This window comes from Lichenostomus cassidix, chromosome 6 (assembly GCF_008360975.1).
Source record: "Lichenostomus cassidix isolate B80296 chromosome 6, HeHo_3.0, whole genome shotgun sequence".
NCBI classification, from domain to species: Eukaryota; Metazoa; Chordata; class Aves; order Passeriformes; family Meliphagidae; genus Lichenostomus; species Lichenostomus cassidix.
In genome coordinates, this window is record NC_139487.1 from 9,589,184 (window position 1) to 9,616,210 (window position 27,027).

The following is a 27,027-nucleotide window of genomic DNA, read 5'->3' on the forward strand; positions in this document are numbered from 1 at the left end:
TTTGTTGAACATGCCCTGCAGAGTAAATGCAATATACAAGTTCACCGTTTCTCACTGTACTACTAAAAGTCATGTATGGTACTCTTTCAGGCTATTATAATTTCACAAATCTACTATTTTAACATCAATGGATTCTCTTTTTACAACTGCTTTGCTACCTAATAAATGGTTTGTGGTAAATCTTTAAGTATTCCAAGAGAACACATCAAATTATTAAATATCCCTTTGCCAAAAGCCTAGACAGCAGGAAAAATTTTCATTTTTTGATTGGTGACTGTCCTTGGTTCAAGTTATGGTGGTCTTTTGGGCTGAAGGGATGTAATGGAGGAGTTGTTACACTGAACATAGTGGAGGAAAAAGAAGGGGTTGTGATTTGTTTTGATACAGTTCTGGACTTTTCCGGATTCTCTGTTACTTACCTTTTTTCAGTTCAATAATCAGAACACTATGGATTTCAGCAAGCGTAGAGCTGGGGTAGTTTACTGCTGGCAATGACAATGTGCAGAAAAGGGGAAAAAGAAGAGTGGCTTGGAAGAATTGCTTTGTCTCATATTCTGAAATATGCCACTCTAATTTGACCAAAATGTTGACTCCATCGCAGCAGATTCCTCTTCAGAAAGAAAATATAACCCAAAAACTTCATATACAAGTTACAGCCATAAAACCAACCATTTTAATTGAAGCCATTAAAAAAAATGTGAGGCAATATAAATGATAAAGCTGTACTTAAGAAGAAATAGCTAGCACTTTCTGAAAAGCTTTAAAACAGCAACAAACACTTTACAAAAGATTTGAAGGAAGGGAACAAAATTTCCAAACTACAGGTATTGTATAAAGGTAACATTAACAATTATCTTATAAAATACAGCAACAGAGACAAAATGGATGCTCAAGCTCATTTGAAACTAAGCCTTCTGAGGGCTCTTGGTTAAAATGTGTGTTCAAAAACTATTTTAAACAAGAACTAAATACTTCATATTTTAAATGTACAGGTCCCTGGCATAAACATAGCACTATACACATCTTCCAAATAAGCAGTAATTACAAGTTCCTTTAACCATGTGTGGTGTCATCTTCTACAAAGTCTTTGGCCATTTCTGCTGTGATCACATCAATATGACTGACCTGGTGGAAAAAAAGAAGCATTCAGTTATTACAGTACCTCCTGCAGAACAAGACAGACATTTCTGAAGGCTCCCAGACTTGGCAACAGGTCTATCATTGATTTATATTTGCCTTTAAAGAACATGGGACATCTGCAGGTATTTAAATTCTCTTTCAAGAAAGAGGAAATTTTTTATAGAATACTGCAACACAACTAGAAATTGATCAACTGAAGTGAATCTGATTCACTTCAAACTCTTGCTAAGTCTCAAATGCACAACTTATTTTAATTATGATGTTCACTGAGAAGCCTATCATACTATTCACCTTGTTTCTGAATTTTACACCATAAAACTTGTCAGCTGACTCCAGCAGTTCAGGCCTAAAAGTTGTTGTAATAAATTGAGCATGTTCAGCTAGTTCCATAATCATATCTGGAAAAGAACACAAAAATTCTTTATTAATGTCATCTTTTCAATAAAGTGAAACAAACAGGAACAGCAAACTTTCTGCCTTATTCAAAAATCAGGAAGTAGCTATACCAGTTTTATATACCAGATAGTACATATAAATATTATCATTAATTCCCATATCAACTCTGACAAGTTCAGCCACTCCGCAAACCCAGCATGGTATTACACTTCTATGATGAAAAACAGCGTAAGCACTTTTCCATTAACTTTTAAAATCAAACTAGACTTCAAAACAGGACTGCTACTCTCCTTGCTGAGGTGCAGTAAGGAACCCTTTAGATGCAGTAGACAACACAGAGCTTCTACCTAAAACCAAGTTCATGAAAGCTTTGGGAGATACAAAATTACATTCAGACACACACTGGGCTTCCCAAAAAAGTGCCTTTATGTTTAAAAGTTTTTATCTTAAACATCAAGGATGAGGGGACAAACTATTACCTTCAACCACAATGAAGAAAATAAAAGGTAGACAAGTACCTGAGACAGCTTTTCTGTGCTGGGCATCCAAGGCTTGGTCGATTTCATCAAACAAGTAAAATGGAGCTGGATCACATTTCTGGATGGCAAATATCAGGGCCAGGGCCACTAAAGATTTCTGTCCACCTGAAAGTTGCTGCATTTCTCTCATTTCACCCTGCTTCCCTGTGAACGATACCTAAAACAATGCAAAAGGAAGATGATTGCAAACCACAGCATCACTTGCTATTAAACGAGCAGGATCAACTCGTTGCCTTCTAAAACTATAGTTAAAAGGCAACCTAAACAAACATGCAGAGGACTGAAAAACAAATATTTTTCTTTACCCTTATGCCAACTCCAGTGAACTGATCCACAGATGGAACACTGCTCTGAGATCCAGATCCCCTTTCGCTCTCAGTGCTGCCTTCACCTTCATCCTGGGACTGACTGCCCTCCACATCTCCTTTCTTCATCACTAATGTGGCCTTGCCACCAGGCACTAACTTTTGGAATACTTCACTGAAATTTTTTGACACCTGAAAAAGAAACAGTCAATAAAACCAGCTCATTTTTACTGAGTGAAATCAAATGCAGACAACTGGTTTTGCATGAATACACAAAGTATCTGCCTGAAAGCAGAGATCCACATTCTTAAGCAGAAGTGAGAAATGCTTTCTGTACAAAGCTTGCCTTAAAAACAGCCAGAAGAACTGTTCTTGTGTTATGAGAATTTTCAAGGTTTTTTTTCAAGAAAATGGTACACTTAAAACATAGAACTGCAGCAAAAATAAGATTTATGTCACAACCTTCAGTTAATCCAAAAAACTTTTAAAGGTAAGACTTCACAACTTTGTAGTTAAGATCCTTTGTTAACATCAGAATTACTTTCACGAAATCTGTAGAAGGGATTTGGTGCAGTTTTTTGATACAGTTCCGAGAAAGGGCTGTACATAGGAACTCACTTGACAGAAAATATTTAAGAGCTTTAAAGCAAAACTGGAGTTGTATTAGAGATGGGCACACATTATTTAAAAAACACACAAGCCTCAATTTACACGACACTGCCTTCTATTATTACGGATTTATTTAATACCCACTTCTTCCAATATTGCTGCTACACCATGGGACAACATGATCAATTTCAGCACCAGTGTCTTTACAATTGCTTCCATTTTGTTACCTGTTTGAAAGTCAGCTGAATAGCCTCATATTTCCTGAGCTCAAGGACATTCATCAGCTCCATGATGGATTTGTAGCCCCTGTCCAGTTCCTCTTGTCTTTTTATCAATTTTTCCTTCTGCTCTGAGAAATTCACAAACTGATCTAAAGCTTTTTTATTAACGTGGCTGTATTTCTTCAGTTCAGTATTGCACTGCTCCAGCTTGCGGAATAACTGTAAACAGAAAATATCAACATATCAAAGTGACTTGCAATTTTAGGCACATTTGATACTCAAAATGCAGGTGACATTAACGTTTCAGGTTGTGGAACATGACACACCAAGCACACAATTTACCTGCTTTAAACTTAAAGTCTGATACTTTTCAAAAGCCTCCTGTGGAAGTGAACCCAACTCTCGGATTTTCTTCATGCATTCCTCTTTCTTCTTGAGGAGCATGCCTTGTCTGTTTGTCATTTTTTCAAGTTCTTTTGTATCATGGTTAATGGCATCCATATGCTCCTTTTCCATGTTCTTCCAGCGTTCCATGCTCTTCTGGAGTTCTTTAATTCCTGCTTCTGTTTTGTCAATAGAGTTATCCAGATCTGCAATATTAATCCAGAGTAGAAAAACCAAAGTTTTAAGTCTTACATGCCTGTGTAAGATCAGCAATGACACAAATAAGTATTTATGATACAAAAAGATAGACTAAAGAAGATCTATTAAGGAGCAGAAGGTTAAAATTCAGGCAAAAGGCTGAAAATCCCTCTCTTCTCTTCCCCAGGAGCATATGGCTTAAAAGAACCCCAAACAAATGTACTAACGGTCATATTGTTCAAGTCCAGAAAGAGATGCAAAGGAAGTTTCAAGCCATACAAATGCCATGGCCCATTTGACAGCAGCTGAGTTTTAGATGGGTTAGACAAAATTCAGGAACAATTATACAAGATCTTCCTTGTAGGACAGTTGCCTCACCAGTATTATGCCCTGCAGCCACATGCCCATTACCACCAACACAAGTTAATTACATTATGGTCTATTTCTAAATCAAATATGGTATGTGTGAACTTTCAAAACCCTGGAGAGTTTTCTTTCCAAAACATGATGTTACCAACCATCTGACCGTGCCAGTGTATCCTTCACTCGTTTGTTGATAGCCTCAAGTTCTGACGTTGTGGCAGTAAGAACTGTGCCACCTTCTGTTTCTCGAAGCTCATTCAGTTCCTATGGGATAAATAAATTCCACTAAGTTTCAGCATGAATGGGAACAAAAGTATAAGCCAGACAAACAAGGGATCTTCTGCTACTCTACATATAACTATATTCAACATATATTCTATATTTTAGTAAAGTTTTAGAGAACAGTTAGATTTTCAAATAAATCTGTCATTATGATAGTCCTATTTATACACAGGCTGTGTATTCACAGAAGTTTTTGCCAAAAACTTACTGTGCTGAAATTCAAATAAACACTTAAATCAGTTTATACATAGGGTATCAAACCCCATCACAGATAAGGCAATGTAACAAAGGAGTATTTATCAAATTATTAATACGCGTTAGCCCTGGAAATAAACCAAAACCAGACAGCAAAAGTACATTTAAAAGAAAATCCTTACTTGTTCCACTTGGTCTAAGCGTTTTCTCAGGTTCTCATTGAGATATGTTTCAACTCTTGTGATAATGCCTTCTAGTTTAATCCTTTCATTCAAAAGCTGTCTATTTTCCTGAAAAAAGTGGAGTTATGTATTAGTTGCCATACTGAAGATTATTTTTTCCTTGTTAAAAAAAATAATTAAAAAGAAATCACTCTTCACACAATTCTGTGTATTAAAGTATCACTGTTCTCTGGATAGATAGAAAAAACCAAATGAGAAGTATTTTTGCAGCTGTCTGTTGTAAAAGTCAACTGTACAAATCAGCAAGTTTATTAATCTGTATTTGTATCCAATTCTTAAACCCAGAAATGCTTTACAAAGTAGTACATTTTCAGCAACATGCGTGTCAGTCAAAACCTAAGCTTTGTCTCACCTACCAGTTACTTATAGGAACTGTTTTCCTTCCCACTCTGTGCATCCTCCATTCAAATGATATCTATTTGTATTTATTATTGGAAAGTCAAATAGCAAGAGCAAGAAAATTGTGATGATTCCAACACAAATAGCCTTAATTCTCAAACAATCAACTGGCAAAATTCATGCAGTGTTTGAGAAAAACATGTAAATACAAGTTCTCTCATTCTTTGCAAATGAGAGAACTTCAGACATGCCAACCTACTACTAATGAAGCACAATTTTAGTGACACTATATTCGTAAGCGACTTTTCATACAAAAGGAAAAAAGTTTATTGCAAAGAAAGGTACCACATTTAATGCCACGGCATTTTAATTTCCTTACTTGCTGTAGTTGTCGAATTTCATCATTAAGAGCATCCACACGCTTCTGATCTTCAAGACTGAGCTGAGACAACAAATCTGTCCCCAGTTCTGCTTTTAATGATTCTCTAGTTGACTCCATAGCATGTAAACTTGCCTCCAAGCTCTGCAAACTGCGTTGCTGTGGGACAGATATTAGACAGAATCATTCCTCAAAGCAATCTGTAGATTTGTATGAATATCACCTGTTTTTATCAACATATTTTTGTGACATATCACTAGTTATCCCTCCATATTTCATATTACGGAGGAATGCGAGTTTATCAGTAACATTAATAAAACAATGAATATAAATCCAGTAACAGCTTTCAACATCCCCATACTAACCTTAGGCATAAATGTCTTTTCAGACTGCTGCCTCTTCTCCTTCAGCATTTTCATCTCTGACAAAATACTGTCTCGAGAGGCTTTGAACTTTCTCTGCTGTGTTTCGATTTGCTGCATTTGGTTCATTAGCTGGTCAATCTCATTATTAATCCATACTGTGGGCTAAGGAAAATTCTGTCCTTGTTTTTAAAAGCATTTTATACCTACTAGTACCTTCAATTACTTTTCCATTTGACATATTCATCTGTCATCTAAATAAGAAACAAAAACTCCACCAAACCATAATAATCAGTTGTAGAAGAAAAATCAAGAATCATCAACACAAGCAACTTGAGGAGCTTATCAACTTATCAAGTAACTTAATAATACCAGGAACTTAGCTAAATGAAGCTTTCCTTGCTTATTTTACAACATAACATTCAGAAGAACACAGGGATACAACTGATCATGCAAGGAAAACCCAGATCTTACAAAACACAGATGTCTACATTTACAAGTGACAGAATAATACCATCCCTTCCTCAATTTTGAGGCAAAAAGTGTAATTTGTTCAGGCTAATTTTGATATCAGCTTAAGTCATGGTGCAGAGCACGACAAAGATTGTGTTCTAATTTATGGTGAGTTGCTATCATGTTACTCCTACCACAATGTATAAATACTTAAACACATCACTTTAAATGCCCTAAAAATGAAATTTACGAAGCAGAGGCTACAGTAAAACACTTCATACATAAAACATTTTGGGAAAACTGAATGAGGTATAGAACAGGAAGTTAGTGGGAATGGATATTTTACTTTCAAAACAACTGAGGAATGTATGCTATGTTCTAGAAGTTACAGTCAGACTGCAGTAACAGTTTTTATTACTACACTCACTGATCTACCAACAGGTGAAGCATATGCCACAGAGCACCCTACCTACATCCCCTATAGACCCCTGCTCAAAGAGAAACTCAGACCTAAAGATTTTGACTTAAATTGTAAATTAAAAAAAAAAAATTCAGTTCCAAAATAGTAGTCTTGGTTAAAAATTAAATTATACACAAGGGTCAAACAAGTTACTGGGGAATTTAACTACAAGCAGCAGAAATTCAAGTTCCCATTCCTAGTTACAAAAAGCAGGCCATCTGCACATTGCACACTGCGATTATTGTTAAAATTAGTTTATGCACAAACACTTTCAAAATCATATGTCTATATATCTGTAGTTTAATAAAGACCTAAAGGAGAAAAAACACACTTAGTAAATACTTATTTTTCGGTACACAAATTTAGTCCCATACACTATCTATAGGTAACCATAAGAAGGGTGAAAAACATTCATTATTGCTGGTGCATGTAAAGCCAGCAAATTCAGTCTATTTAAGTCACTCTGTTAGAGCATTCTGAAATTCTTCCATCAATTCAACAAGATATTAACTATAAACCTTTAAAGTTTTGCTAATCAGCTGCAGACCTAACCAAAGGCTTTGGTGTTCTGCTTATCTGCTGCCCCAACAGTGTCCCTAATGTACTGATGCAGGTCAAAAAGCAAAGAAGTTCAGTTTGAAGGACAGAATGACCTGGGTGATGCGTAAGAAAATTGTACAAACCTCCCTTACCCCTGAATTGTAGATGCTGGATCTCAAAAGTACTCTGTGCAAAGAGACTGAAATGAACAAACTGTCAAGCAACTCAGAGCTTATTATAAACAATGCTCTCCCATCTCCCCTCCACAGCGTAAGTGGACTATGTAACACATGAATTCAGGACACAAGTACTAAAAATACAGCGTGAGTCAGAAGAAGCAGTGAAGATTAACACAGATAATAAGAATATCTGGTTATGGCAGTTACTACAACAGACTCTAAAAGCAATAGAAAGCCTCATAATTTAGGGTTTAACCTCATCTATAAGCTTTAAAGATCGATATTAAATACAGTAACATACAGAACCAGACTGCACATGACACAGCCAAAACAAATGCCACAGCTAATATATAACAAGCCAGTCTCCTGTTTTTCATCTATTACTGTAACCACAAAACAAAAGCTTTGTCATCACACAACCTTCCCCATTAACAGCAAAAGGATATTTTCAATGTTTCTGCGTAAATTTTCATTGAGCTTTGCTTCAAGTTCACCAAGTTCTTCTTCCGCTTTTCTAACATCTTTTTGCAATTCAAGTCGAGACTTCCTGGTGTCATAATAACCTCCAGTCAAAGCACCTCGATGGCTGACTTGATCACCTTAAGAACAGAACGAAATATAAACTGCACACTATACGCTTCCCATAAAGTTCAGCACAGTTTCTACAACGCAGCTTAGCAGATTAACTAGAACATTTCAACTAACCTACATAAGCACTGAACGTATCAGTAATCATGTATGTTTACAGTAATGAGGGAAATGTTTATTTCTGTATTCAATTTCAGTGCATTCCCTTTCTCAAGATGAACACAGACTGCTATGATCTTTAAACATTAGCTTATTTTTATGTTTGTTTTTAATTAACTTCAGAAATCATGCAGCTTGAAGGAAAAAAATACTTATATTAAGGGAAAAATGCAAATGCATAGCACCACCAGTTTGAAAAAAAACTCAAGTCTTCTATAAGGAAGTAAACAAAAGATGCAGTAATTAGCATCTGTGGCTTGTAGAGTATGCTGCTACTGAAAAATTAATGATTTCCTCCTCAGACACCCTTGGGAATTTTTTCAGATTTACTGTAAGACACAAAAAGATAAAATAAACCTGCAGGGAATCTGCCCTCTTAAAAACAGGCAATTAACAATATATACAGATTATTTCAGAGAACATAAAATGTAAACATATCTGTTGCACAGTGGAATTCACCTTGCACAGATCAGAAATTAAGGTTGAACATTCACAACCTAAACACTGGTTTGAGCTGGGGAAAACACCATTAACACTACAGGAAAACAAATGCCTGTTACACTGGATAAAAAAGCTGGATTAATGCAAACCTAATCTGCTTTATAATTCTTAGGATGGAGATACATAGCTACCAACATTTAGATCCTAAGAAAATTCCATAACTTGTGAAGAAATTCTGTATTTTTAAGCACTGTACTTAACCGAGTGCAACCTTTTACATACATTTCAGTCAAGTGTACCATTATTTTTAATAATCTTACTTTGACAACACTAAACAGACCATGTTTAATGAGCCCCGTGTTCTCAGGAATCCTACTTTTACAATAAATAATTAAATTATTTAAATTATATTGCAATATTTACCTTCCAGAGTGATACAATCCATTGTGAAAGCTCTTGCAAGCTGGGTAGACACTTCCATGCTACGACAAATTAAAGTCTTCCCAAAAACATGTTTGAAAGCTTTATCAAATCTTGGATTGTATCTCAGTTTACTGATCATAGGAATAGCATCCTGAAGTGACAGAATTACAATTCAGTAATTTAGGCAATTCTTGATTATCAGGTTACAATAAAACTCTACTCATTAGTATTGTCATTTTACTTGTAAAGTGCAGTTAATAAAGAGAAGATATCCTGTAGGAAAGTGTTTTTCTGTAACAGGGGTTTTTTTATGTTAAGAAGCATACATTAGAAGCAGTATTTAACCACAGACACACAACAGAAAAGCAAGTGGTGGGCAATAAGCAATGTACACAATTCAAAACATGAGGTTTAGTAATTATGAAGCAGAGGTAAGTTCAAAAGGAATTCTAACTTACATTAGTCTCAGGATAAGCAGTATCTCTAACATCCAGCTTGTTCAGAGGGAGGAAAGTAACTTCTCCAGGAAGGTTCATTTTGTTAAATTCCATTAGGATCTTTGTACTGACCTCATCAGAATCCACAATGTGATAAAACAACCTATTTACCAAGCCAAACAAATAGGCAAAACTTTACTATGCTAAAAGGACAAACATATTTTTATACAGACAGTATTAATGCAGGTTCTATTTAATAACACATCACTATAAAGCTGCATTGCATTTTCAATTCCATGCCTTAGAAAAAGCAAGTGGATACACTTTTTTCACTTTTGTTAAAATGGGATCAGCCAACAACTTGACATTCCACTGTCCAGCCAAGAGCAGCTCAATATGTGTTGCAGTGCCACTCACCTGTGTTGCAGTGCCACACATCTCTGTCCTGCATTTCCACACACAACACTTAGCCCTCCCTGTCTGCAGGGATCTACAGTTTGCCTCTGCTGCCTCCACACACCACACACAGAGACCACATCCACCTACCTCTCTGTGTACTATGAGGACTAGCACAAGAGGGACTGACATAAGCAATTTTTTCCCTTCCAAGGTGAACTACAGTTTGCTCATTACAGCTTTTTCCAAACTGTGGAGCACAACAGGATTGAGAGAGAACTGTGAAGTGCTTGGAAGAGACAGCCTTGGTCACAGTGACACAGAAGTTTCACCAGAGGCATTGCATTTCCAGTCGTGGTAGCATCAATTATGTGACATGTTGCAAGATCATGTCACCTCTTGTCCTCTTTCCTGCTCTTGTGCCACTATCTACATTTCATTAGAACAATAATTTGTGTGACTACTCATGGATTGGAACAGGGACTGATCACAAAACAAGACAATTTAAATTAATTTGAAGAGTTAAGATGTTGCAGCAAGTGCTGGATCACCCAACAAGCACTTCTAGAAAACATTTTACACAGACTCATTAACACTCAATGTCTTTTCAGATAGCTTTTAAACAGCAGGTTTTGACAGTTTAGAGACCATTCTCAGCCATGAGATTTTTTAGTACAAGTGAAATAATTCTTACTGTAATTAAAACATCAGCCTTGATTACTGCAGAATTCTCCACATTGGAAGATGCTGTACACTCTATTCAATATATCTCAGTCTCACCACCAATCCCCCTGGCAAGTGTCAGGAGTGCGGGTCTGGGGCCTTTTTTGTTGTTTTTTCTTTCTTTTTCCTCTCTGTTTTTGTTTTAGGTTTTTTAGACAAAGTCAGGAGCAGCTAGGATTAATATTTACATTGGCAGCGTTCTTCTTAGTTCCTTCACAAAGGAATAGCAGTTTGCTCATGCTATATAGAAGGCACTTCGACAAAAAAAAAGGCAAGACATGAAGTTCAAAAGAATAAAATTTCAGTAGCAGCTTACAGCAACAACTGCAATTGTGACACTGCACCAAAGAGCACGTAAGTACCTGTTTCCTGCAGTGACTTCAACACAGGTGTAGAAAGCTGGTTCACATTCAAAGTTATTCATCACAATTCCATGATAGCCATTTAGAACATGCTGGTTTATGCCTTTTCGACGGAAGTGCTCCAAAACTTTGTTTATGCTGTCTATACCATTCAAAATGGCCTGTTAAAATACAACTAATTACTGTACTGCAGTTAAAATATATGGGCATAATATTAGTTTTTACCTTTATGACAGGTGCAACCTCCTTTCTTGCCAAATTCCTGTTAACTAACCTACAGCTCTAACAGAAAATACCTAAACAAGAGTCCATCACTTTTCAGTTTGTTCGTTTGAGTTTTTTAAAGGAAAAAGATATCAGAATAAATTTTTTAAATATTCCATTTCTGCCTTGTCTCCTCACATCAATTACCTTGAGCTTACAAAACTTGTTTTCAAGCAGTTCTAGAGTTATAAATATTTGAAAAGTTCATCTTAAAATATAATTTGTCCATCTTAATTATGACAGATCATAATTTAAAAAATAACTACCATATCTTTCAGATAAAACTGACTGTCCTTTAAGAATCAAACTCTACAAGGAATTCTCAAGAGCAAGGTTATCTTACCTTTCCTGTTGCTGCTCTGAGAAGCTGCTGTTTCTTTTCTAAATCCTCTCTCTTTGCAGCAAGAGCTTGCTGTTCTGCATTCTCTTCTCTCCATAGATAACTGCAGAACAAAACCAGTAAAATTTTTTAAGTGTGAATGCAATCTGAAAATTTTATTATTATTATTTTCTTAAAGACTGCTAATCTAATGGGAAGGCAAAGTGCAGAAGTTCATACATGGCCATATTTAAATAACATACCTACATGCCATGTTAACAACTACACAGTTGGGGTCCTTCACATTAAGTGAGATTGAGACATATTTCAATTAATTACTAACTTTCTTTCACTCTGTAGTTCATCCTTTTTATTTTTCACTTCATAGTATTTTCTGTCCAATTCTTCAACACGAGCCTTCACTTCATTAAGATCCTGGTCCAGTTTCTAATACAAAGAAAAGAACAGTATGAAACTACAGCTCTCTATATTAAAAACAAACAAACAAACAAACAAACCCAACTTTATTTTATTCAATACTGAACTTCTAAAAATTCAGAAAATTCCTACAAATGTTTTTAACCAGTTTACAACAAACTGCAAAAGCACTAGGAATAAAGACAGCTTTGTAAAGAAGCAGTAACAAGGTGTAGGTGCTACACAGATGGCAAGGCAGGCACAGAGTTCAACTGTGCCTCTGGGCATTAAAGTGAAATGGATCCTGTAAGCCACAGCAAGAATTGGAACCAAAACAGTGACTAACATACATATAACTTCTGTGTAATCATGCTCTGAAATGGCATTTGTGATAAGTACAACTAATCTTGTGTACCATGTCATCCTGCTATTAGTCAAAAGTCTTAGCCTGCTCTCCAGCAGTACTAGACTTTAAAGACAGCTGCTGTCAACAGTGTGCTGTTTAAGCCAATGCACAGACATCCTCCCTCTGCTCACTTAACACCTGCCATTTTCAAAGCAGTTCAGGGCTAGCACTCGATAGTGTTTGTGTATTTATATGTGTAGAAGGAGGAGTAGCTGTGTTCTAAAAACACAGCCAGCTTGTTCTAAACTAACCTTGCAAGCTCTCAATCACATTCACCCAAGACACCTCCTTGAACAACAAAAAGCTATACAACTCTTCACCTAAGCATAAATCAACCTTCCTTGAGGAGAAAAGGGAAGCCAAAACATGTTTATAAAAAGGAATCAAAATCCAAAACGAATTTAACCCCTTCAAGTCTATAGAATTACCATTGAGCAGTACAGTACAATTACAGTTAGCCTGTGGTAAATGTTATTTTCTTCATTCACCAACTCAGAATCACAACTTTGCTACTATGGGTTCCAACCAAGCAGTATTTTAGCAGAACACCATCATCTTTGTACAACTACATTCCTGCATGGTGTCAGACTGACTCTCAATTTCAGTAGATATATTACACAAAGGCCAAGAACTCTATCAGCACTGGCACTGTATGCTCTCTCACCATAAAAGCAGGGTTTTCACAGCTGGAGCTCCTAGCAGGAATGCTATCTTTGGATTATTTTGCTGTATCTGCACTGTAAGAGCTGTTTCTGAATCGAAATTAGAATCTAAATTATGCAGATAATACAAAACCAGATTAATCTTCTAATATGCCTAGGGATGCAACTTCTAACCAGCTGCAACCATGGTGCAGTGCCCAGTGCATAGTTAAAAAGATCCTCTTGCTTGGAAAAAATGAGAGGTGACAACAACCAACAGACTTCTACAAGAATGTAACCAATTATCTATGACATGGCCATGTTCAACGTAGACAAGAGGAAGGCAGATAGAAGCCTCTTCCTGATAACTCAGGCCAAATATATCGGGAAAATTACCAGAAGGCAAATCCAACATACAGAGTGAAGTATCATTAGTGCAATGATAAAGGAGTTTAAAGCTTATCTGCATATATTTTCAACAAGCGTTTTTCAAAGACCACATCCAACCAGAAAGTCATATCTTCCTTATAAACAGGCATCAAGGTCTGACTGTCCAAGACTGAGTATTCAACCCTTCTCTCAAAAAGACTGAAAATAAGCTGAAAACTTACACTGTACTGTTCCAAGTTTTTCTCTTTGTTTGCTTCTGTATCTTCTAAATCCTTGTGTATAGCTGCAATCTGTCGCTTCTTGTCATTGATGGCTTGATCTAAAGACTTCAGTTCTTTCTTTATCCACTTATCCCTTTCCTCTTTGGAAGTAAACTGGCTTCCTCGACCTTGTTTTGCATAAAGATCTGTTCTTTCTTGTGTAGCCTGTGCAAGTCTATTTTGAGAAGGGAAAGACATGCTATATTACAAAGAAACCTTGAATTTGTTTAAGAGCAAGCATTAAGAACTACTATTATGATTTTTGAGAAGTGTCAAACCAGGCTCTAAAATTTAATCACCAAATCAGTAACAGAAAGAAAAGGATCAAGTTATAAACAATGAAATCACCCAGAAGTGGTTAAGCTTAGAAAATAATTTTGCCAAATACTGTTCCCACCCCAACAAAATAGCAGGCTTTTTACAGACCATCTCCAAGTGCATGTAGCTACCCCATTATCAAGCAACCAGTACAAGATTTCATTAACTGCAGATGGATAGCATTCATAAAATTTACATGGAATAACACAGACCTAGCAATTCCCCTCTCTTCTTTTTCTTTTACACTGTTAAATTTTGGTTCTGTTTCTGCCAATTCTTTCTGCTTCTCCTCAATTTTCTCCAGAAGTTTTTGCCTCTCTTTTAGCAGTCTTTTCTGAAAGTCAAACAAAGCAGTATTTAAAGTTAGGTAATAACAGGAACTATATTAATAGATAAATATACACTTGTGAAGAGTAACTGCATTGTAAGATTGCAAGATGCCATTGCTTATCTAACACTATACTGTTTCAACACTTAACAAAAGTGTATTTAGTTCCAATCAGGACAGCAAACAGGGATGAAACTGAAGTTCTCAAGAAGCTAAACTATGCAAGCAAGGAAGATCTGTATGGCCAAGCAACTAAGTTCACATTAGTGCTCCAAACAAAACCCTCCTTTCACAATACTTGCAGAGATCAAGAGAATTATTGACGCTTGATTTTGCAACATGCAGGATGATAAACAAAGGACCACAAACACAGGAGTCCAAGTTCACATCCCCTAGAATCACACTAAAGACACAGGGGAAAAAAACTAACTTATCTAGCAAACCTCCAGTCTAAAACCAAAACCTCAGTGTACAAGAACACTACATCACGCCAATAACATTTTATGACTACACTGCTGTTACGTACCCTTTGCTCACTGTTGCCAGCTAATTCATCCTGTAGATCTTTAGCCTTCAGCTCTAATTTAGTCCTCTGTTTAATCTGCTCCTGTCTTTCAGCACTAAGTTGTTCCTTCTCTTCTTTCATTGCAGAAATCTTTGTCTTCAGTTCTCGAACTTGCCGTTCTATTTCCTATACAAATTTAAGTATGCAGTATCTTGAACACTGAATGAACATTTCATTACTTATCAAAACTCACAGGATTATTCTGTATATCACAATACACTAGATGTGTGAAAAACCTCAAGTGTCCAAACAGGATGAAAGCATGCAACAGAATTTAATTTTAGACACCACCAGCCCTCTCCCTCCCTGCCTCCTCCAAAAATCCTCAAAACCACAAAGCAAAGCACACCTATGGAGAGCCTTTTAAAAAGTATTCTTACCTCCATTTTATCTCTAGCATCTTGCTGTGCATCTCTCAGCTGCCTTGATTTTTCTCCACTCGTCTCTCGTTTAGCAGAAAGCTGTATGGAAATATCACCAATAGGTTAAGTAGCTGGATTCTGTTTTAGTAGTGATTCCAGAAAGAAAATAATTTATTTAATGAAGAACATTATGCTCAGGAATATATACAGTGCAAGGTAGTTCAGTGTGCAGCTGCAGCGTGAGCTCTGGGTAGTAAAAGCCACAAGCAAGAGAACATCCCTTTGCATAACAAGGGGCACGGAAACCCATGGCAGTCAGAGACACAGCAGGAGCGCTCAGCTTAGACAGTGATGGGATAAAAACCCAGAGTTTCCTTTGCTGGGGAAAGAAAAAGGTTCCTCCTCAGAGGCACCAGCTGGAACTGTTCCTTTGTTATTTAGTTATTGCACCAAGATGAAATTATTTTAAGGATCAAGACATCTGAGACTCCACTATGGGAAACCTGGTGTGACTGTGAGTGTGGTGTGCAGGGAGTCAAGGAGACACCAGTGCTGGGAAGGGGCTTCAGTCCTAGATCAGGTGGTGCAGTTGTAACTACCAGAGTGGCTCCTGGATGGTTGGACAGGAAAGTTTCCTTAACACTGTCAGGCTTTTATCAAGGAACACAAGGGGATGGTAGCAGAAACAAACGAACAGCTTATTACATTTTGTACTCGCCAAGATATTTTACCTCATCAAGCTTAGCTCGAGTTTCATTAAGTTCCTGATTATAAATGGTGTACTCTAATGCTCTCCTCATTTTATCCCATTTCTGGTACTGTGCCAGCTCTTCTTTCTCCTCTTCTAGAGTATGCAGTCGCTCTTCAATGTATTTCAACAACTCATTGATCTTCTCTCGCTTGCCCTCTTTAGAAAACATGACAAGATTGAAATTCAGTTAAATGCTGTAACATAATCCCCCATCTTTACGGACAATGAACCTACTCCAGTGATTAACTCTTGGTCAACATTTATGAAATGTAGAAGTTCTTCAAAACTACATTATGAAATGTAGTTCTCAAAAAAAACTATCCTAACAGCAGAACTGTTGATACTTGTTATGTAAAGCAACACCAGTATGTACTCTCTTGGCTCACACACTTAAAATAATACCGACTACACAACACGAACTTTAGTGCTTGCACAGCAGTAGGTATCCTGATTTTTGGATCACTGCCAGCTGACAGCATATGTTTTGAACACCAAATTTATCTGTATTAGCTTAGCTAAAATATTTTATTACTAAAAGCACACAGAAAGTAATTTATTAAACCTTTTGAGGTATTGGAAATTTAAGGAGAAAATACTACATGCTCTGCATTGTTTAACATACCACAAATAACATCTATCTAGCTTTACTGAAAAAGCCCAAAGTTTTAGAGGTAATGGAATTCTGCAGCATTAAGCAATAATTTCTTTAAGTTTTACCTGTTTCTTTCATTAGTGAAATACTCTCCTCTTTACGTTCATCGTACACTCTGGTGCCAGCTACTTCTCTTAGTAACTTCAGTCTTTGAGAGTCAGGAGCTGTGGCCATCTGGTTGATCTGAAAATTCAAGATCTACGATTTTAATAATCTGCTCTGGATATATGGCTAACCACAACAGATCAAAGATTGCACTGTTTTGCTCTGCCTGCTTGCCTGAGGTTTTGGCAGGAAGATTCAGATACACAGCATACACCACACTGCTTTCCTTTTGAGCCTATTACTTAAGGACTGCAAGTATTCTGCTTGTAATAAAATTTGTTGCTTTTCAAATGTACCATTTGTTGCTAAAAAGTCAGGATACAAGTATTACATACACTGAAGAAATCAAAAACCACTCAAAATTATGTTTAGAGAAACTCAAGCTTGGGCTTTTATGTCCTGGTGCTAAATCAAATCATTTAAATGCCTCCATAAAACCACACTAAAATGTAGGGGTTATAAATCTTAGAATAATTCACATCATGAAACATTCATTAATAAGACATTACATCAGTCATGCAATTACACCCAACATAAAACTCACTTCCCTTCAACAGAATTTCAGCAGCTGCATGCTTCTCTAAGAAGGTAACTGTTTCTAATTTGTCTTATATTAAAACCAGTATGTGTATTTTGGCTGCTAAGTAGTGTGCACCAATACCCACTACAACTGACTTTCCAGCTCAAGCTGTTTCTTTCAAATACACGCATTCAACTGTATAGGAAAACTCATCCTGATAAACATCTGTTAAACTTGTACTATGAGTTAGTATTCCTGACATCAAGTGCTCCTCAAGTCTCCTGCATTCCTCTCCAAGTATGCCTTCTCGTAACATTTTGGAGGTGACAGTCACCAGCATCTCCTTGTTAATCCATCCTGTGAGCCATTACAAGTAGTCTGTCCTTTGTCTGCAGATGTGGGTGTCCTTTGAAAACTCTAGAAAGCTGCTTGGGTCTTGAAGACCAGCTAAGACAGGCCACGCCATGAGCCCTTTTCCTGATGTGCATTTACTTTCAGTACTTCTGCATTTTCCATTCATTCTCCATTAACAGTATTTTTAACCTCTTAACATTCTCAACCATTACTTTGCAGCCTTTTCTATAGGCCCATAAATCTTTGAATTTACACTGAAATAGTCACAGGAATCAAGTTTGCTTTGTATTTAAGTATATGGAAAAACACCTGATTGTAAAGATCACCATGACAAAAACCCTTTGCTAAATATTGACATTTACAGATATCAATTTTTTTCTTAAAACCAACATAATGTACTAAAACATTAATATCTGCCGAAGTAGCATCTACACACAAGAACTATTTCAAACTAAGGTAGATTTAGGTTTTGGTTTACTTCTGAAATAACTGAACTAAGTTTGGCATCCAGGAAACAAGATATTCTTTACAGTGATTCCTTCTACCTAGTGAAAAAGAGTCTTACCTTTCCTTGTTTGACAATATAGTAGGGATTACTGCGAGAAAATCCAGCACTTTCAAGAAGATTCATTACATCATTTTTCCTGAAATGTTATTACAAATCCATTAAAAACTTACAGTAAAAGTGACAGCTATAAAAATGCAGTAAAGTATCACAACTATGCATCACATAATATAAACACCGTGTGTAATGCATGCCGTTTGAAGAAGCTTCTTTATTTGCAAATGGCTAATTCTAAAATGCAATGAGAGAATAAAAAGGGAAAATATCTAAAATACTATAGAATTGGAAAGAGATTAAGAAATAAGCCCCTCAAAGCACAGAGGAGAGAAATACGGGCAAAGATATCACAAGAACGGATATAAAACCACCTTGAGTGTGGTAACTCTTCTATTTTAAAAAGCCCTGAAAGAAATACTACAAAAGCAATTAAATGCCACGTCAATGAATGGATTGAACTGCAAATTCAAAGTGTGCTGTCTATTGCATAAGGACTGAGGCTCCACCTGTCAAACTACTGGCAGCCAGTATTACACAACAGAAATAAAGTACTTCATGCTAGGGATGCAAGTGTTGGGTTTGCCGATAGAATTTTACAGAAATACTACTATTCTCATTCAGATAAGGAAAAGAAGTACCTACGTCACCATTTTCTTGTCTAAAAAATATTGGTCCTTCTTGGCTCCAATGACTCTGCGAAGTGAGACTTCCTCTTTATCAATCTTAAGAAAACAAAAACCAGTAAATATACATACCTACTGCAAGCAGCAGTAACTAACTCAGAATGTTGATTTTTACCAGAAATTACTCAAGTCAGTTACTGCAGCCTTCCATAAGACTGAGATTATTTGAGTCTGAAACAATAATCTATTTCCAAGACAGTTCACTGAACTTACCGGTAGCCTGTTGTCAGAATTGTCAAATATAATCTCCACAAATGCTGAAATAACACGAGGACCTGTACCTTCCTAAGAAAGGAGATGTTCTGGTTAGACAACTGCCACCTTAGAAAGATTTTGAACTCATTCTTCTCATCTTTTCCCTGATAACCCCACCTCCCCTTTCTTTCCAAGGACTTGAGACACAAGAGCATCTCCGTAAGATGCAGTACATATATTTTTACCTCTGAAAATCTTGGCTACACATTCACTGGTGTGCATTATCAACATTATGTATTGCTGTGTAATGAATGCCCTTTTGCCAATGCGAAACAAAGAAAGATGCTTTGAAAATAATTGGCTTAAACTATCCACTGCCCAGCAATTTAACATTTTTGTTGTACCATTCAAACGCATTAGCTTGTTCTTTAGTTTTATTGCTATAAACCTTCACTTACATGCAACAAAGCCAATCTCTGCTCTGGGCGAAGATGACTAAACTCATCACTGAGGACAAACTGAATTGCTGCAATAAAATAGTAAAGAAACAGAAGATTCATTATTTCCTTCAGGGAGATATGGTAACTCAAAATGTACTGGTTTACTGTTGTATAATAAAGTCATGCTGTTGCTAAAATCTTACAAAATTTCTACATTAAAAACCTTAATCTGCTGGAACTTTATCACTCAGCCTGCTGTACACCAGGATTTATCTGAAGAAGTCAGTGTTGCCACATTACTGGTTCACTGCATAATCATTAACAATGCTGAACCAAGTAGGGATTCCTGATCCCTCCTCTGCATATACACAGCACACAGCCTAAGCTAAAAACATTGCTAAAATATTCAGTGTTTGACAATTTATAAAACCAACCATCACAAAGCCTCCTAACACCTTTAATAAGCATCTTTGCTCCTCCATTAATGCACCCACCCCACAAAATCCTCCTCATAACTTTATTAAACTGTGCCTAACTGCTATGAAGTAGAATTTAGCCACTAAGAATGTCTGAAACAACTGCAAATACCATAATCTTCTTTCACAATGGGCAATTTTTAGAACTGGTTTCCTCCTGCAAATATTTTGCCAGTTGAAAGTCTTAGAAGGCCCTTTATAAGAGAGGCTGAATTCTAGGGAAAAACCTAAACTAAGTATTAAACAAGTGCATTGAGATCTGCCTTTTGTCACTGTCAAGTAATTCCCAATCTGCTGCTTCACATTGAGGAGGATCATTTGGTAAACCAAGTTCTTGCAAAAACAAGCGAAGAGACCTGGTATCATCAGCATCCCATGGCTAGTAAGAAATCCACGCTTACCATAGAAAAAGTTGCTTTTTCCAGATCCATTTCTTCCCACTGAAAATTAAAACACAAAGTATAATATAGATTATAGTTGACACAGGTTAACTGTGCGATGTACGTTAAATGCTATAAAAACATTAAAGAGCAGAATCCAACTACAACACAGCCAAATGAAATCTCAAGGGAATGAGACCAACTTGGTAGATGGATCACTTAGTTGTTGAGAACAAGACAGTAGCCCTTTGCTTTCTCAGAACATCTTACCTTGATTAACAAACTCCAACACTATTCCACAATAACAGTTAAACCAATCCTACTTATTGTCATCTTTCTGATTCTTTTACTGATACTCTGATGGATAAGAACAGTAGACCTAAGTCAAAGTCTCCTGGCCCCAGAACATTTATCCAGAGGAAACCACTAGCCTATACATTCAGGTTGACTGCATGAACTTCAGGTAACATATAAACCTCTTAATATTCCGCTTATTAAACCAGCAATACCTTTTTTAAAAGACTGAAGTAAGTACTAATTCTATACAGTAAAGTAAGGGTGTAAGAACACAGCACTACACTAACATAATCTCAGTGTTTATTCTGAAGTGTTTCAGCAAAGCCCAGTGTCTTCTCTTTAAGATTAGCACATTCTGTATCAGTTTCAAACCCACTTGTCTTCCAGTAGCAATGAACATCCCAGGCTTTTCATCCCTACCTGCCTACATGCTATCCAGATTCACCTCATTCCCAAAAGTACTCGGGATTAAGTCTTTCAAAAAAATAAAAAAACCCTCAGTGAAATTGGAATTTTTAGTGTATTTTAAAAACATTAATACCTGGATAAAGTTTTATCTCCTGAGCAAATAACATTATAAAGCAAGACATGTATGCATGTCATTTACATGGCTTTTTTATCTAGTGCCAGAGCAAATCCTGGCTACTAAGATTTTATGTCCAAAATTGACTATTTGCTGTTGGGTCAGCAGTCTCAAAGTTGCTGCACAATCACTAAAATCAATGCAAACAAAAAGGCAAGCCAGACATCCATAGGCAGAAACAGGAAGAGGTGTGAGAATGGTGGATAACAACATGCTATTAGAATAGGTGGCATTTATGAAACTGCACTTTGAAACTTATACTTTCTGACAATCCACATTCCAGCAATTCACTCCTTTAAAACTGGAACAAAGAGGATCTTCTTTCTCTGCAGGAGTTTATAATTGCTGGTGTGCTTATTTATAAAAATGATGACAGTTGCATAGACAAAAAATAAGAATCCCATGCAAATTCTCTGCTGCTGTTCCTGCAAGGACAACTTTTACAGGAGGTCTGGCTAATACAGGGATGTGCACCTGGGAAGGAGTTTATGAACCTCACTCAGTTTCTGAAGAGTCGGCTCTTGTCCCAGCAAAACTGAACATCAATAGTTGTTTGCTGTAAGTGGAACACCCCCTGTGGTGTGTTACTGACAGCTGTACAGAAGTTTCCAAAACAGAAAATACAATCATCAAATGTAAGCAGAATATTAAAAACAATAAACATGAATCTAATCCGAAATAAAAGTGCAACTTTAACTAGTGCTAAAAAGCTAGTATCAAAACTTACCAATGACATTGTGTTTGGAGCTGAATGGGTCCACGATGGTTTGGTCCCTGTAGCTTCGAAAGCCCTGAATGATTACCTGGTGAGAAGAGTGAATTATTTTCATAACAAAGAACATAACAAAGTTCTCTCTGTTATTGAACAGTTTTTCAATTATAAGGTTTGACAGAGTATTTACATAAATTATAATTTAATTTGCCTGCCCTTCCTGAACACACTCAACTTCACAGCTCAAGATCAGGAACTTGTATCATGAACTTGCCCCTCACCTAAGCATCACTTTAGGGACAGATTTCTCACCCAGCAAGAGATGCTGGTACTGAGCAGGCTAAAGCATAGCAAGCGTGAGATATCCAAGAGTTTTTTGTAACAAAGTACATAAAAATATGTATTTGCATTAAGTATCATATACAGGAGAGAAAACTCAATATAACAAGCACTTATATTTAGTTTTTATAATGCAATCTACTTACAGCAAGAATTTTATTAGCAAATTCTCCAAGCAATTGCAGGCTGCACAAACTGTACTAGACTGCCTATTTCACATGCAATAGTCTCATTTTACTGTGCAATCTAAAGGGAAACGTAAAAAAAGCAAGTTTCTCTTGGTTCTACCAATTCACAGCCTAACGAGACAAGTAAAAATGTACAGAAATAACTTCAGGAGCTATGCAGCAAACAGTCACCTGGAAGCAGCATATCAAATTTCAACAATTTAATTTCAGCAGCATTTTGAGGTCTGCAAGGCCTAGTAATATATAACGTACAGAATTACAATATCCTAAAACTTCAGCCCTGTATAGCAACAAAACTGATCAAACTCCCCACACCAAGCAACCTGTTCCATACATCAAAGCTGGGCTGAAAGCACAGCAGCTTTGCTCTGCTCTGTAAGGCGTCAGAATGGCAGCAGCCACCTGAAGGTATGATGTTTGCAGACCTTTCAGCAAGAACACTTTAAAAAGGACTACAGTTACCATTTAATATCTGTGTTCTTCACCCAGCTCCTCCCCAAGAGAAACAGGATACAGTTAAAACAGTGGCAGTGTTTCACTATGACAGCTACAATACGCTAAAAATTCCTTCTTGACACAAAAACACCTTACAAAATACTTCTCAGCATCATTACTGCTGAATCTTGGGATATTAAATTATTTAGATTTTTTGTTTGTAAGGTCTGTCATCCCATCACCATTTTCTATTTCTCTGAACATGCAATTCCTTCTCTCACAGTATTAAAGTAGCCCATATTCCAGAAAATGAGCATAATACTTGTTATTCAAGAAGCAGATACAAAACTTCAGCAAAAAGCCTAGAAGTAGGGCTGTACACATTAAAGGAAGACTTTCCCCACTACTACAAAAGCCTCTATTAACTGTACACCTGAGCACCTCAAGAAACAATTACCTTCAGAGCCGCATTCTGCATGGGGTAATATTCTGTATATTCTGGTAGCATTAAACAAACAGTGGGGGCAAAAATCCTGCCTACAAATAGTACTGGACAAAAAACTGGGAGAATAAAATGCCCCCATTTATTCATTTCAAGTTTGATCTTCGGTCTTTCTCCCATTATGTGACAGTCCACTATTAAGGATTATCCCAGAAAACTCCTCTTATCACCTGTTTGTACAAATGGAGTAAAACCATCTGACTAATAGTGAACAAAAATGCCATATCAGACAATAAAACAAACACTGGAGTTTATGAAACCAAAGTGAAATAAAACTTTAAGCATTAATTAACATTTAGTCAGAACTCGGGAGAGCCCTTTTCTTCCCAGGCATTACGGCTTCCTTGTCAAATTCTCTTTGCAAAGTTATTTCATTACTAGAATCTTAAGCTAAGAATACAGGTAGGCAGAAAACTACTAATCCTTGATCATCAAACATCAGACTGAAGAAGAAGCTACTTTGGAAAAGATATAAGTGTTCCAACAAAACTTCTTTCAATTCTTCGCCTTTTCTGAACTGCAGCTGTGTTCCCCCTCCTCAGGCCAGATACAGTTTTCTTTAACTACCTGCACTGTGTTGAGATCAACTACATTAAAAGTAATCAAGGATTTCAGTTTTGAAGGGACCAAACTACAGAAAGCAAGCTTAAGACAATATATGAACTGGAGACTACCCAGTGGCTGTGGCCGTGAATACAAATACCCAATCACCCCTAAAAAACCAGGCTGCCTCATCTGCCAGACGGAGACTTTTGCAGCAAGCTCAGTGCCAGCAGCTTTCAAAAAGAGCAGGAACAGAATATCTTGCTCAGGTCTTGCCACTCACCCTAGACCAAAGCAACTGTGTTCACTCACTTCGATTTTACATATTAAATAAAAAAAATATTTTACAAAATACAAACATTTTGAAATGATGCTGCTTCCAAGCTCATTCGATTTCAAGCGGAGAGGGAGAAATTAAAAGGATGGGCAAAAAATTTGGTCTTTACTACTTTTACATTTTTGACATAATAATCTAAAAACATCCAGATTGGAATAATTAATTTACTTTATTCTCATAAGAACTGAACGTCTCTACAGAATGATAAAACCAACCAATTCTTATTTCTTGGATATTGCTACAGAAGCACAAACTTTTACCACTCACACACTCGGGCACCACAGGAGTGTGATTCAGGTGGACTCTGAACACCATCATCCTCTCCCCAAAGCTTTCCTCTAGGTGGTTTATCGCTTCATCCATCCTACATATTCTGAAACCTCATGGCTTCTTTATTGCCTTAGACAGACTCAGATTAAGACTTAAATATTTTTCATGTTCAAACTTCAGGAATAATTTCTGGGATGCAACAAAATAAGGGATACTGATGGAATCAAATTCATTCTCATTCATTTTATTCTCACGTTCACACCTTGTTACGCTCTCTTCTGTACCTCTATAAAACATTGGTTACTGAGCACACAAATTTCCTTCTTTTTATTTTCCTCGAAGTGAAACGTTTCCCCTGGTCTGAGTTAATTTGGACTTCTTACTCTAGATATCTTCACTACTGTTTGTTATCGAGTAATTAAAATCTGGAGAACAAGAACTCTTATTCAAAGTCTGTAAAGCAATGTGCCCACCTGTGATGGTAAGAGTGATTTACAAAAACACGGTCAAAAGGCATTTGAAACACTGCCCAGTCGGCCAAACTGTAGATGAAAACCCAGTATATATGTAACACATGCACTTTCAAAGGTAATAAAGTATTCTTCTTAAGAAAGACACCCGCAGGGTGTCAGAAACAGGTCAATTTTGAGTCCAGCAGGACATGAGGAACCTGGTAGGCTTTTTACGAACGCACATAGCAGCATGAAAGCAGTAATAGAAATCTGTGCATACTATGCAATATACTGCTAAAGCAGCTGCAAGGATACTGCGGGAGTAATATAATGGTGACCTCAAAACTGTTTGAAAAAGGTCCATATCAGCATCTTTTTAACCGAGCACCAGCCACAGATCGTTTGGCAAGGGTGAAGCATAACAGGTGAAATGGTTCATGCCCGGGGGCCTGAGAGAGCACCCCAAAACAAAGAAGAGAACCCACAACTTGAACAGCTGAAAGATGCCTCTGACAGCTAAGCAGAGCCCTTTGTTTGGGTACAAGCCTTCCGGCGGCCAGGACACCGGGGCTGCCGTACAAAGGCGCCCCGCGAACAAGTCCCAGGTCCATGACGGAGAGCCCCCAGCGCCACTTCACATCGGCAATGAATGAAAGGGGAGCAGGAGCAGAAACGCAGAGAAGACGCCGCCGGGCCAGCCAGCGGTAAGACCTGACCCTTGGCCGGGCCGGGGACGTCTCCCCCAACCTGGACCGCGATCCGCCCCCCGGGGCAGAAAAGATCCGAGCAAAGGCCTCGGGGCCCGCCGCCTGGCCGCGGGCCCCTGCTGCGGGTCGGGAAGATGTGAAGGTGCAGAGCCCCCAGTTTCGGGGCGGGGCGGGCTGGGCCAACCCCCCCGCCAGGCCCAGGCCGCACCGCACACTGCGGGCGGCGCGAATCCCGCCGGCTCACCTGCTTGATGTACATGTTTGCCGAGGGCAGGGTACGCCCGCCACGCTGTCGTTCAGACCGCCCTCGCCGTCTCTTTCCGGTCCGAGAGCTCGGCCTGACCGCGGGTCGCCGCCGCCGCTTCCCGCCCCCTCAGCCGCCCCCCACTTCCCGCACAGGGCCCGCTCACCCCTCACGCAAACAAAATGGCGGCGGACCCTCCCCGTCCCGTCCTGGCGCGAACCATTCAGCGCCACATGGAGGGAGAAGTGCGGAGTAGAGAACGCCCTCCTCTCCCGCCGAAGAAGTGCCACCTTGAAGAACAGCGAGAATCCGCTTTTCTCAATATTCCAAAGTGCATCGATGGCGTTTTAGAAGGCGCTGCCTCGCGCGGAAGGCGAGGCACGGTGCCTCCCAGGGCGCGGGGTTCCCCCCGGGGAATTGGGAAAAGTGGTTTCTCCCGTCGAGGGGCGGATTGGGCGCCAAAGGCAAGTTGATGGAGAGAGGAGCGAGTGCCGGGGCGCGCCTCCAGGGGGCGCTGTCGGGGACGCCCTGAGGGGCCGCTTGGCGGGAGGCGAAATCCAGGCTCGGTCTGAAGTCTCAACTTCTGTTCGAGGATCTAAAAATAATTTATAAAAATTATATATTAAAAAAGAGGCATCAGCAGCGTTAGAGCCTGCGCTGGCACGCCCCTTGCCCCAGCGCACCCGCTCCGTCAGCTATCTCCTCCCAGCTGGCCCATGGCTGTGTAGGGCTGGGAGCGGAGCTCCTCATCCACAGGGAAAAAAGCCTGGGCAAAGCCAAATTTTTGCCCGGGGTGAGCTGGGCACACAGCGATGGTGCGAAATGTTCTCAAGAAAACAGACTGGCTGGAGTATGTGCCCGCTCCTTTCCCTCTCAGAGAGCCACTATTCAGCTCCCTGGAGGAGCTGTCAAACA

General features: G+C 38.2%; 1 protein-coding gene across 1 annotated transcript; it reads right to left on the reverse strand.

The window, feature by feature from the left end:
• Positions 1–650: 650 nt before the first annotated feature.
• SMC3 (structural maintenance of chromosomes 3) lies at positions 651–26,278 on the reverse strand. Its single transcript, XM_085064881.1, has 29 exons — positions 26,113–26,278; positions 22,111–22,186; positions 20,525–20,563; positions 19,666–19,733; positions 19,226–19,297; positions 18,972–19,051; positions 18,333–18,411; positions 16,854–16,971; positions 16,117–16,292; positions 15,404–15,484; positions 14,985–15,149; positions 14,343–14,464; positions 13,774–13,987; positions 12,042–12,145; positions 11,723–11,822; positions 11,116–11,276; positions 9,656–9,797; positions 9,198–9,348; positions 8,033–8,185; positions 5,958–6,109; positions 5,593–5,751; positions 4,815–4,922; positions 4,311–4,419; positions 3,553–3,800; positions 3,217–3,429; positions 2,381–2,572; positions 2,055–2,232; positions 1,432–1,538; positions 651–1,125 (listed from the first exon to the last, which is right to left on the reverse strand). Exons 1-29 carry the CDS (start codon positions 26,125–26,127, stop codon positions 1,054–1,056), a joined length of 3,654 nt encoding a protein of 1,217 aa, XP_084921007.1. The 5' UTR covers positions 26,128–26,278; the 3' UTR covers positions 651–1,053.
• Between the last annotated feature and the right edge of the window lie 749 nt (positions 26,279–27,027).

Excerpts from the sequence above, each read along its gene's own strand:
- SMC3 (XM_085064881.1), bottom strand. Across the intron at positions 15,485-16,116 it reads CTCGAGCTAAGCTTGATGAG|CTTTCTGCTAAACGAGAGAC; the intron begins GTAAAATATCTT and ends ATTTCCATACAG. Across the intron at positions 2,573-3,216 it reads TTCAGCTGACTTTCAAACAG|GTGTCAAAAAATTTCAGTGA; the intron begins GTAACAAAATGG and ends TTTCTTTTTCAG.